Raw genomic sequence first — 16,216 nt, 5'->3', positions numbered from 1 at the left:
TAGTTTGATCATCATCTGTGTGTCTCCCAAACTGCCAGAAGTACTTGTAACCAAGCCTAAGCCTGGCCACTACAACATCAGTCAGTCTGTTCACATTGCAAGTTGCTCCATAAACATACTTATCTACGTTCATGTTATCATAGTGGGTTATAGATCTACTCAGGCTTCTAACTGCATTCCTATAACAATCATTTTCATTATTTACTTCTCTCCTAATATTATTCCTAATGCTAGACACAGTTATACCAAAGTTATATTCTACATTCTCCTTCTGGGTACTCTTCTTGGCTAACATATCAACTTTATCATGAAGGAGTAATCCAATGTGTGATGGGATCCATAGCAATTGTACATTAATTCCTTTGTCCCTAATTTTTGAGTATCTATACCTGGCTTCTCCAATGAGCATGTTGTTGGAGTCATTATATGAGTCAAGAGCCTTCAATGATGACATAGAATCACTAATGATGATAGAGTCAAGCTCAGTGTCATAGGTTAGCTTTAGCGCCATTTTTTTTAAACTTACAGAATACAAAAATGTATACAAACATAAAAATGTTGTCCAACATATGGACCATTGTCAAAACTTACACAAATTACAACATCAACACAATCCATACCACTCCAGTGAACACTAAACCCATACACACTGATAACACTCCCTCAAAACCTGCAAAGTGCAGGATGAGGCACCCTTGCTGCCACACAATAGTGGCACAACCACCTTCCCCTTAACTTAGTTTGCAACTAAAAAAACACTTTTCCCCCAATATATATAGATACATGATATGAAAACTCAATATAACCTAAATCATTAAGTATCATGTTCTTGTAAGACAGTTGTTGCCCAACCATTTGATAATTTACATACCAACTAACAAAAGTCTTAGCATTGTCTATATGCACTATCCCAACTACATTTATTGTTATAATTTATACAAAAACTTACAGAATACACAATATGTACACAAACGTCCAAATGTCGTCCAACATATGGCCCAACATCAAAATTTATACACAATACAACATCAACATAATCTATCCCAATCCAGAGGACACTAAACTATACACTCTGATTACACGCACTCAAAACCTGCAATATGCAGGATGAGGAAACCCTTGCTGCCGCCAACACAACCACTTTCTCCCTAACATAGCAAGCAACTAAACACTTTTCCCCAATATACATATACATGATGTGAAAACTCTACCAATTAACAAAATCATGAAGTATAACTTTATTTTAAGACAGTTGTTTTTCCAAACCATGTTAGTATCTTCATACCAACTGACAAATGCCTTAACATTGTCTATATACACTATCACAATTACATTACCCCACCCTAGTCATAACGACCAACAAAGGTGTTGTTCTGTTAGTAACCAATAAGGTTACACTTCCCTATCCCTCCCCACCACAATTTATAACAGCACACTCTACGAGTAACATTTCATCAATTATCACATACTTCTTAACAGTTGGTTCCACATCATCATACTGCCACCACATTTTCTTAATCTGCTCCAGTAACAAAAATCCATTGCAAATGGAAGATTTCTGATGATCCCTAACATTTACACATGATATGTGCTAACTAAACTACAAAATAAACTGACAATTAAAATTCCTCTTAACTTTATTAACACCTGATCATACCACATACACCACTTCCCTTTCTTTCAGCACTTTTTATACCAAAATGTTAAAAATGCCTTGATTGTTCCCTCTTGTAGTTGTCTCACTTACAAAGATCATTTACCTTAATAAAACTATGATCATCAATGACCTGTTGTTTTTGAACACATGGCTAAACTAAAACATTCACTCACCAGAAAACTCCAATTACACCACATCTGACATGTCATCCCCTCCCATACTATTCTCCTAACAATCCTTCCACATTTACATATCCTTCAGTATGGTCATATACGCTCTATAAAAGGAAAATGGTCCTTTAGTACTTAAGTAGCCAAATTACTGAGTCCCTTTACCGTTATATTTCTATATGCCTCCGGGAACACAGTTGCCCACCTTTTACCATAAATGAGTTTATTTCTACAGACTGTGCGATAAACTGCTGCTGCAATTGCCCTTACCCTAATCCCCCCACCCTTTTCCTTCAATCCCCAGCAATAATACAAGAAATCTGTCACAAGGTACAGAATGGCTCTCTTTACAACCTCAGACACCCCCCTTACCTCTAATGTTAGGGCACGCAGGAGCTCTACATTGCCTCCACCCATTAACGTGAAGACTCTAGCCAGCCACACCCGTACCTGCCCCAACTCCCTACAAAAATATACGGCATGAAAAGCTGTTTCCGATTCCTCACAATGTTCGCATTTCGCCTCCTTTACCAAACCCATCACACACAAAGCCTACTTTGTCGCTAAAATTCCCATTACAAACCTATAAACTAACTCCCTTACCCTCGGCATTAATCTAAGCTTCCTGAAATCATGCCAAATCGTACCCCAATCATACAAAGGGTATACCGCCACCCCTTGCATGACTTCTGGTTTCCTACTCATCTCTAATAACCTTCCCACCTTAAGGTTTGTTACCTCACCTATTACTAACATAACCCTTAGCATATTTTCACATTCCATTAAGTCCTTTCCTCCCCACCATCTTCGTACATCCCCCATCACCCTCCCAACCCTCACTCCTCTTACCTCCCCCCCTCCCTTACGTACCTCTGTTTAACATACATGGCCTTTACCCTCGGCCCTAGCATCAAAAGCCCTACTCCCCCTTTTCGCACATTCGTCATCACCACCTCTTTACTTAGCCATGCACGTCCAAAACCCCATATATAACGAAGCACCCTTCTCTGTATCTCCATTATCTCCTGTTCCTGTAAAGGATACACCACTGCCACGTTCCACACTTTACTATAAACCAATGAATTTATTATTGTTGCCCTCTGCATTAAAGTAACATCCTTCGCTCTTAGGTTCCTAATCCGTTGTACAACTTTCTCTCCCACCAATTCCGAATTCCTCCGTCTAGCCACTTGCTCATCTGCCATATAGATAATCCCACAAATTTTCAGCTGTTCAGTTACATCCCATCCAAACTCCATCCCCATTCTACCCCCCACCCAATCTCCTATCTCTAATAATTTCGATTTTGCTCTGTTGACACGCATGCCTGATGCTTCTCCAAAAAACCTCATTACTCTCTCCACCTTTCTCAAACCTTCGACATCATTGATCAGTATTGTTGTGTCATCTACATAACCAACTACCTCTGTGAACCCTTTACCCTCCTCCTGTAATGTTGTTGCTTCCTCAACCATTCCATAAAACGGGTGTTGCATACATGCAAACAGAATTTGAGACATTGGACACCCCTGTCTCAAACCTTTCTCCATTTTCAACACACTACCCAACCTACCATTAATTTGCACCTGAATCGTGGCTTCTGCATACAAGGTCTTCACCCATTTTATTATTCCCTCCCCAAAACCCATAAGCCTTAAAGTGTCAACCATGTACTCCCTATTCACACCGTCATAAGCAATCTCCCAATCAATGCCCAAAATTCCACCTCCCTTACAACCCTGCAAAAATTCCCTAATACGACTATGTCCATCCCTCATACTAAGACCCAGAATCCCCAACTGACCCTTGTGCACAATACCACCTATCACCCTCTTCATCCTGTTCCCTAGAATCTTCGCAAAAATCTTATAATCCGTACACATTAAAGATATGGCCCTGTACGTGCTCAGTGTTCTTCCCTCACTTTTTTCTTTACAAGCACGACCACACCCGTCCTTTGTGACATTCCCAATTTCCCTTCCTTCAGCATAGTATTCAATACCTGAACCAAACAATCATTTATGGTTTCCCAATGCACTCTATAAAAATCATTGGAAAGCCTGTCGATTCCTGGTGCTTTCCCCTTACTTAAATTGAACACCGCTTCTTTCACTTCTTCCATACTTATTATTCCCTCCAATCCCCCTCTGTCCTCCCCACTGTTCCCCAAGGCCTTCACCCCTCCTCTTTCTTTATTAACTATCCCACGTTACCCTTTTCCCATTTCCTTTTAAACCAAAAATCCGCATAATTACTTATTCCCTCGGTTGTCACCAACATTTGCCCCTCAGTATAACCTTCTAAATCGTCACTAACCTCTAAAAGTATTATAGTGGACTCCTGTTGTCGAACGCGAAAACTTCTTAACACACTACCCGACGGTTTATCTCCCCATAGCACGGCATCCATACCTGCCCTTACTCTTAATTCATCAAATCTTTCATTATGTATTTCCCTTAGTCTCTCTCTTAGCCCTGATATTTCTTCAAAAGACTTCCCCTCCTCTCTTACATAACACTCATTGAGCTGCTGCTCCAAATAATTCTGTAAACCATACCTCCACCTCGCCTCCTCCCTTCCTTTATATTTATAAAACCCAGCGATACCAGGTTTAGCTTCATTTTCCCACCAATCCAAAATACTCCCTACCCCATCCCTTGCCCTCCACAATTGTCTCCACCAGTCTCTAAACTCTTCATTCACCATCTCACTCCTCACCAACCTCACATTTAACTTCCAGAAACTTGAATATATTTTTACCACTCCCTCCCAATCCAGCTCTACCAAAACTGCCCTATGATCCGAAAACCCTACATCCACTGTTTTTACCCCCCTCCTACACTAACTGCTCCCGTTATATAAATCCTATCTAACCTCACTGAATAATCTCTCCTAACAAAAGTGAAATCCACTCTCCAAGCCCCACTCCCCTCCACATCCCTCACCCCTGCATCCTGTAAAACATTGCGTAACGACCGTAATACACAACCCGCCCCCCTTGGCTCCACGTCCCCCCCCCCTTATAACACAGTTCCAGTCCCCCCCAATTACAGTGACTAGACGTAAACACCTTAAAAAATACACCAAAACGTCTCTCACAAAATCCTCTTTTACTTTGATTATATTCTCTGCTGGCATATAAACCCCAATGAAACATACTCGAGATGCTCCCCACTCACCATCCACCCTCACTACCCTCCCCCCCTTCTTCCCACTTTATAATACGTAAGGGACTATTTTCCTTCACAGCCACTGCCACTCCCCCTTTTAACCTAACAGACCCACTTACATACAATTTATAACCTTTTAATGCCAAAGCACAGCCTATCTTATGATTATGTTCTTGTATAAAGCATACATCCACATTATATCTCCTCAAAAACCATTCCATCCATACTCGTTTCACTTCATTCCTCAATCCATTTACATTTACAGTTACTACCTTGAATTATTTTAAAAGTGGTGGTTTACCCTTTCTTCGTGGCACACACCCTCCTATGCCGTCCTGCTGTATTGCGTCTTTCTTGACAGCTTGCTTATTCACCCCCCTATCCCTTCGTTATCCCTAGAACCATTAAACCCTTCATTACCCCTTCCCTCTTTCCCCTTATGACATACATCCTTTCTCCAAGATTTTACTCCTGTTCTTTGTCCTGGAGTAAGAACATCGTCCATCTCAGACGTTCCTGCAGTTCTCTTACGAGAACTCACCTCGTCACCTGTCTTTTCTGCCCTATGAACCTCTGCCACAACGTTGTGCACATTAACATTAGTGCACACAGTATTCCTATCCACCTGATCGTGCTGCACTGTCGCCTGCACCAGGTTACATCCGTCAACCTCCTGTCCCTCCTCAACGTCATGCAAAAAGGAACTAAGTACTTCCTCCAGCAAGCCATCCTGTTGGCCCGTACCTTCCTCATCAGACGTCGATGTCGTCTGTCCCTTATCAACTGTTAGTGTTCCACTTTCCTCCATAGCCGCCTCAGCCCTATCCACTTCTTCACTCCATCGGCAAGGATTCTTGTTTGGCCTTACTCCTTCCTCCGACGCCCCCATAGCATTCCTCTGATGTAAGATCACTGGTACCTGTTCCCTCCATCCAGCTTTTTTTATAGCGTTGGGCCGCCATATGTTCAAAAGAACCACATAATCTGCAAGTCTTCCGCTGCCCTAAGTAGTACACGTAGACCTGCGTCCTGGAGTTTACCTGGAGAGAGTTCCGGGGGTCAACGCCCCCGCGGCCCGGTCTGTGACCAGGCCTCCTGGTGGATCAGAACCTGATCAACCAGGCTGTTGCTGCTGGCTGCATGCAAACCAATGTACGAGCCACAGCCCGGCTGGTCAGGAACCGACTTTAGGTGATTGTCCAGTGCCAGCTTGAAGACTGCCAGGGGTCTGTTGGTAATCCCCCTTATGTATGCTGGGAGGCAGTTGAACAGTCTCGGGCCCCTGACACTTATTGTATGGTCTCTTAACGTGCTAGTGACACCCCTGCTTTTCATTGGGGGGATGTTGCATCGTCTGCCAAGTCTTTTGCTTTCGTAGTGAGTGATTTTCGTGTGCAAGTTCGGTACTAGTCCCTCTAGGATTTTCCAGGTGTATATAATCATGTATCTCTCCCGCCTGCGTTCCAGGGAATACAGGTTTAGGAACCTCAAGCGCTCCCAATAATTGAGGTGTTTTATCTCCGTTATGCGCGCCGTGAAGGTTCTCTGTACATTTACTAGGTCGGCAATTTCACCTGCCTTGAAAGGTGCTGTTAGTGTGCAGCAATATTCCAGCCTAGATAGAACAAGTGACCTGAAGAGTGTCATCATGGGCTTGGCCTCCCTAGTTTTGAAGGTTCTCATTATCCATCCTGTCATTTTTCTAGCAGATGCGATTGATACAATGTTATGGTCCTTGAAGGTGAGATCATCAGATATGATCACTCCCAGGTCTTTGACGTTGGTGTTTCGCTCTATTTTGTGGCCAGAATTTGTTTTGTACTCTGATGAAGATTTAATTTCCTCATGTTTACCATATCTGAGTAATTGAAATTTCTCATCGTTGAACTTCATATTTTCTGCAGCCCACTGAAAGATTTGGTTGATGTCTGCCTGGAGCTTTGCAGTGTCTGCAATGGAAGACACTGTCATGCAGATTCGGGTGTCATCTGCAAAGGAAGAAACTGTGGCTGACATCCTTGTCTATGTCGGATATGAGGATGAGGAACAAGATGGGAGCGAGTACTGTGCCTTGTGGAACAGAGCTTTTCACCGTAGCTGCCTAGGACTTTACTCTGTTGACGACTACTCTCTGTGTTCTGTTAGTGAGGAAATTATAGATCCGTCGACCGACTTTTCCTGTTATTCCTTTAGCACGCATTTTGTGCGCTATTACGCCATGGTCACACTTGTCGAAGGCTTTTGCAAAGTCTGTATATATTACATCTGCATTCGCCTGCTGGATCACTCATAACCTATCCAATTACAACATACCTAACTGGCCAGTATCAGTCTGCTATAACTAGAAGGGTTACTTAACTGTGGGTGATTGATACTCCTTATTCCCTCCATTCACCATCTCATTTCGATGTCCTGCTACACCGACACGGTTCTTATTCCAGCAGGACGAGGTATCCGTCGGTTTGTCCCGGTTTAGAAGTCGTGATTCCATAAAGCTTCACTATCCTCGGTACGAGAATCACCCGTTCACTCGGAGCAGGGCGATCTATTTCACATCCCGCATTCTCTTAACTCAATGTTATTATCACTGATTACATTACCATTCACAAGACGATTTAACGTCTCATAATTATTATACACATTAGAGGTCACTCCATTAAGATCTGAGGCCGATGAGTGAGGATTAACACACGGGTATTTCCCCTGGACACACACCATGGCCGCACACCAGTCACACCCGGTAGAACCATTATTCACTAATTTTACCACCTTTTTAAGGTGGTCCCGTAAATCACGTTCCCTCACTCTTCACCAGGAACAGTTACGACACTTCCTATTATGAAGTGAGGCCCATATTAATCCTTAGGCCGCCGTGAACGCCAATTTCCTGGTTCCATGCTTTCCCAGCCTCCTCACTACATTCAAAAACACTCCCGCCTCCACCATGGCCCGAGTCGACCTCTTCTCCCGCACATCCGCGCATGCGCAAAGGGAACTCTTGGTTCTATCCTATTGTCAAATATATTTTTGATTCATATCGACACATTAAACACCTATTAGGCACTATAGTTTCGGAAAATAAAAAAATTTTCCACACTGCGGCCGGGCGGAGGTCGTTGCTAGACGACTTACATAATGTGGAGTACAAATTTCCCATCTTCACTGGCCACCTGGCTTGGGAACTCCAACATTGGTATTTACATAATCACCCATTAATTCTTTCCACCTGTTAACTCCTCAGGTAGGGCTCCATCCAAAGCACACTCAAGCCTCCATGCTTCTGGTATTAACAATTTCCCTCTTATTGTAAGGTGTGACACTAAGTCTATGCTCTCGGGGTTAATTTGTTGGGCATACTGGAATTATGAGACTTTAACAATAACAAGTCTCTCTCAGTATCCCAAGTCAGCCCCAGCATATTACTGCATATAGGCACTTCAACTCCATGGCCATCCATATTTATTGATCCCTCAAAATGGACTAATTACTGTTCCATTCTCTCAGGGGCATAAGCCTATGCTCCCTGGATTATTTTATTGGGCATACTGGAATTATGAGACTTTAACAATAACAAGTCTCTCTCAGTGTCCCAAGTCAGTCCCAGCACCTTACTGCATTATTTCATTAACCCCTTCATATATCCTCATTAGTTCCTCTTCAGTTGACGTCACACCCGGAAATTGTCCACATAAGATTATTTACCCAATTACTTCGCTCAGTGGACCACCTGTGCACTTAAGGTGTGCATTTATCGTCGCCTGAAGTAAGAACAATTTATTATTTAACTGTTTATTAATTATATCATTATAAGCAGTCAACAATTTTGGTGTCTTGCTCAGTTCGCAGAGCTGGGCCCTTTAACTGTCCATACGCCATCCTATAATTAGTAGATAATTCTGGACGGTCGAGCTTCCACGGAAGTCGCACCCAGTAATGTCCAGATTCACATTTAACATCCTTCAGGTATTGTTCCTGAGTAAAGGAATCATTTGGACTTAACTCATTTATATTAATCCCTATGTTGTCCAGCTCCCACAAATTAGACTGGTTCAACATCATTCTCGATAGAAGAATACTTGTACTGGGTTGACCTTTTATGAGCAAGACACCGTGACTGTATTCACTACTTCTAGTCATTATTACTAGGCGGTAGTCTGCCATATATTACATGGCCCGTACCAGTGTTGAGGAGAGTGACGCCGCATGCTTTTGGATTTATGCCCTTTATCCTGAATTATTACATCCAACGCCGGCAAGGCTACCTCAGCTAGGCCATCATTATTGCCATTAGCTGCAACCTTTACATCAGTCACTGTAGTGTCAGGGTTATTAACATTATCATTATTGTCACCATTATTATAAGAATCACATACAACCCTGCACATAACTGTATGGTGCCTTCCCTTGTTGCATTGATAGCAACTGTTCAATTTGGTATGACAATCCTTTACATTATGATTGTCTAGACATCTGATAAATCTGTCAAGTTCTTTCATTCTTTCCACTTTAATATCCCATGAATTATAGGCATTACAATTTTTAGTGAAATGAGTACCCTGGCAGAAGAGGCAGTCTCTCTTTTCCTTGCCTGACCTCTTATTAACTGGGTTACACTTACTGAGGTACTTATTCCTCTTACCTTGATGTGAGGAACCACTATTACTGATTCCTGACTTGATATGTGCCTATTTAACTCTTAACTATGATTATTACCACTGGGATTATTTTTCCCTTTTGCGACTTGACAGATACTTCAGAGTCATTATGTGTTATATCCTTAGAACTGTTTGGCTGACTGGTCTGCAATTGAACAATTAATTCCTGCCGACCTAGTCTGATTTCCTCTTGACCGTACTCTGGAGGTTTTGGCAAACCCACCCTTTGCATTAATAGGTTGACCAACTGCCTGGCTTACACCCTTTACACAAATAAGCTTCTGTCTTTTATGTGCGGGTTATTTGTGTATCGTTCCAGTCACGGTATTGTGCCTTTTTGTTATTTATTTACACCCTTTAATTTATTCAAAGCCTTACTTTTACAAGACAGTTTTTCTTCCAATTCGTAATGTTGATTAATTAAAACATTCATTTCCATTCCATCTGCACAATTCTCCAGCAGATCTTTTTCACAGTCTTTAAACCACAATTTGTACCAATCAAATCTACTCTCTAAAACATCTAAATATAACTTTAATTCATTAGGGTTCACGGTTCTTTGATTCACTAAATCAAATGCCTTCGTCACATGGCTTTCAATAGCCTGTAATGATGCTTTCATTACTCTAAAATTCACGGACTTGTCAGCCACATTAACTCCATTAGATCCAGTCATGGTTAGAGAATTATTAAGTACTGATTATACAACTTAAGTAGGCGCCTTATAAGAGTAATTCTTGCACTTTACTCTTGTATAAATCCTAGCCACACATGTGCTAGCAATTAATTGGGCTAATTATCATCCACCACACGATCGATTAAACTTGTGTATCCTATACCCACTTCCTTCAATCAGTCACTTAATTATTAAGTAATTAATTCAATTAATTTTTTCACTGATTGCATCCGGTTCAGGAAGGACCAACGGGCAGATTTGGAAAATTTTCTAGGGTGATTACCTTTATGTACCTCAACATTACATGCTTACAAGTAAACTCATTGGGAGACAACCATATGGTTTACCGTAGTCACCCCGTGTAGACATGTGAGAAAACTTAACCACCCCTGGTCACGGCAAGTGGTTCCTTCGACCTCACAATCTTATCCATATCTATCCGAGACCAGTATGGATTGGATAGCACCCACAAGTATGGTGCTACTAATTAATTGTGGACTGTATAGATTATATTAGTTTAACTGAATGAAGGGGGTGGGATAGGTTACACATGGATATATCCATCAAGGAAAACACTTGTACATAATCTCACCACTTACCAGATATTCTCTGGTGGTCACTTGATGTAGCTGGATCACTCATAACCTATCCAATTACAACATACCTAACTGGCCAATATCAGTCTGCTATAACTAGAAGGGTTACTTAACTGTGGGTGATTGATACTCCTTATTCCCTCCATTCACCATCTCATTTTGATGTCCTGCTACACCGACACGGTTCTTATTCCAGCAGGACGAGGTATCCGTCGGTTTGTCCCGGTTTAGAAGTCGTGATTCCATAAAGCTTCACTATCCTCGGTACGAGAATCACGCGTTCACTCGGAGCAGGGCGATCTATTTCACATCCCGCATTCTCTTAACTCAATGTTATTATCACTGATTACATTACCATTCACAAGACGATTTAACGTCTCATAATTATTATACACATTAGAGGTCACTCCATTAAGATCTGAGGCCGATGAGTGAGGATTAACACACGGGTATTTCCCCTGGACACACACCATGGCCGCGCACCAGTCACACCCGGTCGAACCATTATTCACTAATTTTACCACCTTTTTACGGTGGTCCCGTAAATCACGTTCCCTCACTCTTCACCAGGAACAGTTACGACACTTCCTATTATGAAGTGAGGCCCATATTAATCCTTAGGCTGCCGTGAACGCCAATTTCCTGGTTCCATGCTTTCCCAGCCTCCTCACTACATTCAAAAACACTCCCGCCTCCACCATGGCCCGAGTTGACCTCTCCCCCCGCACATCCGCGCATGCGCAAAGGGAACTCTTGGTTCTATCCTATTGTCAAATATATTTTTGACTCATATCGACACATTAAACACCTATTAGGCACTATAGTTTCGGAAAATCAAAAAATTTTCCACAAATGGGTCCATAAACTGGGCCTCAGAATTTTGATAGCTAAACAAAGTTTCATTGGTAATGAACTATTTATATACATATTTATATCTGGTTACAATCGCAATGAGTTACTTATGCAAACAAGAATTAGATCACAAAAATATTATTTTTAAGTATAACTATTAATATCCGGGATTTCATTTACATTCTCTAGTGTAAAAACAAAGTAAATAAGCGTTAAAAATGCTTATTTCTTTGTCACTAACAGTAAGCTGACCTGAAAGAAACTCCTAGGACTGATCTTTGATTCCATTGCAATCTTAATACCTTTACTGTCACCAAAATAAAATTTTATTTACAAAGAAATATAAGTTGTGGATTCAGCTCCGAGTTTACATTTCTTCATACATTTTTATTTACATAACCATATTTGACAATGACCTTGAGGGCACACATATGATAATGATAATAATTTTATTTCCTATTGTTACAAATGTAGGTTATCAGTGTACATTTCTTACAAGATAATGCCAGAAGTTTTGCATGGCTTTTCAGGTAGTCTCAAGTTTGGAATAATAATAAATAGATGTATTGCGGTCGCTGCGCGATCCAATAAAGTATCCCAGACTCCCACAAACCCAGCCTCTTCTACTTCAATGGACGCAAAAAGAAGAGTGTAGGAAGATCATACAGTCATCTAAAATGGATGAACAATAGATCGAAACATCTCTTGGATAAAAATGGGGCATTTACGGACTAATCTAAACAGGAGAAGGTCACCTTTTGACAATTATATTCATCTTAAAAGAAAAGGTGAAAAAAAATAGGAATATAAAAAGCCAGAAGGTATTATGAAATTAGTGTAGAGGTTGCAAGGGAATGAAAGACCAGTCCAGTGGTTTTTTTTTCAGGTATATAGGAATAGGATTAGGTGAAAAGATAGACCCACTTATATGTAACTCAGGTCAGTTTATTGTTTGTAACAAAAATATGTACATGTACATAATGCAGGACAACCAGTGGCAACCAGTGTATGAGTGTGTTAGTTCCTCTAACCTTGAAAGATGTCGTATATCAGCCACATAATGTGCTGTATTAAAGTTTTGATCACACGTAAAGTGCTATTAAACTACCAGACACACTAATGTTATGCAGTAGTGTTACTCTCTTTAAAATTTGTCTTAGTATTATCAGTAATTATCTAAGATGCGTTATAGTCATTAGGTATGGCCAAGTTTGTGCCCTAGGCTAGACTAAGATAATTCACGCATTTTTAATATTATTTTATTAGTAAGTGCGTTACAGCATCAGGGGAATATGTAATCAAGTTTGATCCCAAAAAGGGAATGGCAGCTCCAGTTCAGTGGATTAAGAGCCATTCAACAACATAAGTAATTCCCATCCCACACACTAAAGTCCGTGGTTCGATCCCCTAACAGTAAAATAGGTACTTGGGTGTTAGTCGACTGGTGTGGGTCGTATCCTGGGACAGAATTGACCTAATTTGCCCGAAATGCTGTCTAACAAGGGGCTTTCTATACAGTAGTGTGTCATGGATGTCAGCTAGGCTTGTATACCTTGTACATGTACTTGTATAAATTATTATTATTATTATTATTATTATTATTATTATTATAATGATGATTATAAAGGTGTAGCTTAGTAATATAGCACTGGGTTGACACACCAGGCAGGAAGATGATGTATGGGCAATCCTACTTAAACCTGAAACCCTTATTCACATGACCGTAAAATATATAGATGGAAGTTAGTCATTTACACTGTTTAGGGCTGTTGTGTTATATACTACATTGAAATCCTTATTATAACCTTACCTATTTTTGAACTGTTGCAGTGTATACATGAACACACACTGAGGAAGGTGGTGTGAAGCAGCAGAGAGCGAGACATGGAGTAAGTTGACCCGCTTCTGTCACCACTGCCGCTGCTGCTCACGTAACACTTGTCGCGGGAGGAACCTTGGTAAGGAGCTGGAGTGCCTCTTTGTATAACACTTTGGCTGTGTGAAAGACTACTTAAGGCTCTCTTCCTACACACACACACATGCACACACTTGTCTAAATAATTCTGAAGCACAATGTTATCTTCCTCTGAATTTTCTGTTTGTCGGACTATATTGGTGTCGTCACTGAATTTACTCTTGTCGCTTTTTATTCCTTGTCAAGGTTATTAAAATAAATTTTGAGCAATGTATCCAGAATTGATCTTCGTGGAACGCTATGTGTGACCGCTCCCCATTTTTATTTGATTTCATTTATGCAGACTGCTGCCTATTTGTCAGCCATGCTTCGATTCTTGAAAAAATAATTTCTCCTATAACATATGTTGCTACTTTTTTTAAGTCTTCTTTATGGGGCTCTATCAAGAGATTTTCCAAAATCTTAGATGACATCACATTCTTCATTATGGTCTACTACCTCACAGACTTTAATAAAAAAAAAGTCAGCAAATTTATTAGATAAGGACAGCCTCTTATAAATCTGTGTTCAGACTCATTCATCAAATTATATTCATGAAGGTGACTTCTAATTATGTCTGCTACTATTGATTCTAATAATTTTCCCAGTACTGGCGTCAAGTTGACTGGACAGAAATTCAGTGATTGAGACTTATCTCCCAATTTAATAGAGATAAATTGCATTATATAGAAAAGCCACACAGCTCATATTTCCCATGATTCGTCACTGTAGGGCTTCAAACAACTGTTTAGGTTAAGTATTACCTGGAGTTTCCCTGGAGAGAGTTCCGGGGGTCAACGCCCCCGCGGCCCGGTCTGTGACCAGGCCTCCTGGTGGATCAGAGCCTGATCAACCAGGCTGTTGCTGCTGGCTGCACGCAAACCAACGTACGAGCCACAGCCCGGCTGATCAGGAACTGACTTTAGGTGCTTGTCCAGTGCCAGCTTGAAGACTGCCAGGGGTCTGTTGGTAATCCCCCTTATGTGTGCTGGGAGGCAGTTGAACAGTCTCGGGCCCCTGACACTTATTGTATGGTCTCTTAACGTGCTAGTGACACCCCTGCTTTTCATTGGGGGGATGGTGCATCGTCTGCCAAGTCTTTTGCTTTCGTAGTGAGTGATTTTCGTGTGCAAGTTCGGTACTAGTCCCTCTAGGATTTTCCAGGTGTATATAATCATGTATCTCTCCCTCCTGCGTTCCAGGGAATACAGGTTTAGGAACCTCAAGCGCTCCCAATAATTGAGGTGTTTTATCTCCGTTATGCGCGCCGTGAAAGTTCTCTGTACATTTTCTAGGTCGGCAATTTCACCTGCCTTGAAAGGTGCTGTTAGTGTGCAGCAATATTCCAGCCTAGATAGAACAAGTGACCTGAAGAGTGTCATCATGGGCTTGGCCTCCCTAGTTTTGAAGGTTCTCATTATCCATCCTGTCATTTTTCTAGCAGATGCGATTGATACAATGTTATGGTCCTTGAAGGTGAGATTCTCCGATATGATCACTCCCAGGTCTTTGACGTTGGTGTTTCGCTCTATTTTGTGGCCAGAATTTGTTTTGTACTCTGATGAAGATTTAATTTCCTCATGTTTACCATATCTGAGTAATTGAAATTTCTCATCGTTGAACTTCATATTGTTTTCTGCAGCCCACTGAAAGATTTGGTTGATGTCTGCCTGGAGCTTTGCAGTGTCTGCAATGGAAGACACTGTCATGCAGATTCGGGTGTCATCTGCAAAGGAAGACACGGTGCTGTGGCTGACATCCTTGTCTATGTCGGATATAAGGATGAGGAACAAGATGGGAGCGAGTACTGTGCCTTGTGGAACAGAGCTTTTCACCGTAGCTGCCTCGGACTTTACTCTGTTGACGACTACTCTCTGTGTTCTGTTAGTGAGGAAATTATAGATCCATCGACCGACTTTTCCTGTTATTCCTTTAGCACGCATTTTGTGCGCTATTACGCCATGGTCACACTTGTCGAAGGCTTTTGCAAAGTCTGTATATATTACATCTGCATTCTTTTTGTCTTCTAGTGCATTTAGGACCTTGTCGTAGTGGTCCAATAGTTGAGACAGACAGGAGCGACCTGTTCTAAACCCATGTTGCCCTGGGTTGTGTAACTGATGGGTTTCTAGATGGGTGGTGATCTTGCTTCTTAGGACCCTTTCAAAGATTTTTATGATATGGGATGTTAGTGCTATTGGTCTGTAGTTCTTTGCTGTTGCTTTACTGCCCCCTTTGTGGAGTGGGGCTATGTCTGTTGTTTTTAGTAACTGTGGGACGACCCCCGTGTCCATGCTCCCTCTCCATAGGATGGAAAAGGCTCGTGATAGGGGCTTCTTGCAGTTCTTGATGAACACGGAGTTCCATGAGTCTGGCCCTGGGGCAGAGTGCATGGGCATGTCATTTATCGCCTGTTCGAAGTCATTTGGCGTCAGGATAACATCGGATAGGCTTGTGTTAATCAAATTTTGTGGCTCTCTCATAAA

General features: G+C 41.5%; 1 protein-coding gene across 2 annotated transcripts in view; it reads right to left on the bottom strand.

Moving 5' to 3' along the window:
* Positions 1–13,697, bottom strand: part of Tsr1 (Tsr1 ribosome assembly factor) — a 221,479-nt gene extending 207,782 nt beyond the window's left edge. The window contains exon 1 of one of the 2 annotated variants that reach the window (XM_070097035.1): positions 13,587–13,697. In XM_070097035.1, the coding sequence (XP_069953136.1) occupies positions 13,587–13,615 (29 nt within the window). In that variant the 5' untranslated portion in view covers positions 13,616–13,697. The remainder of the gene's footprint in view (positions 1–13,586) is intronic. The other variant, XM_070097039.1, reaches the window with a different exon arrangement.
* Positions 13,698–16,216: the final 2,519 nt, after the last annotated feature.

Source organism: Cherax quadricarinatus, chromosome 56 (assembly GCF_038502225.1).
Source record: "Cherax quadricarinatus isolate ZL_2023a chromosome 56, ASM3850222v1, whole genome shotgun sequence".
NCBI classification, from domain to species: Eukaryota; Metazoa; Arthropoda; class Malacostraca; order Decapoda; family Parastacidae; genus Cherax; species Cherax quadricarinatus.
The sequence above is the reverse complement of the archived record's forward strand: the minus strand, read 5'-3'. Positions and strand labels throughout refer to the sequence as shown.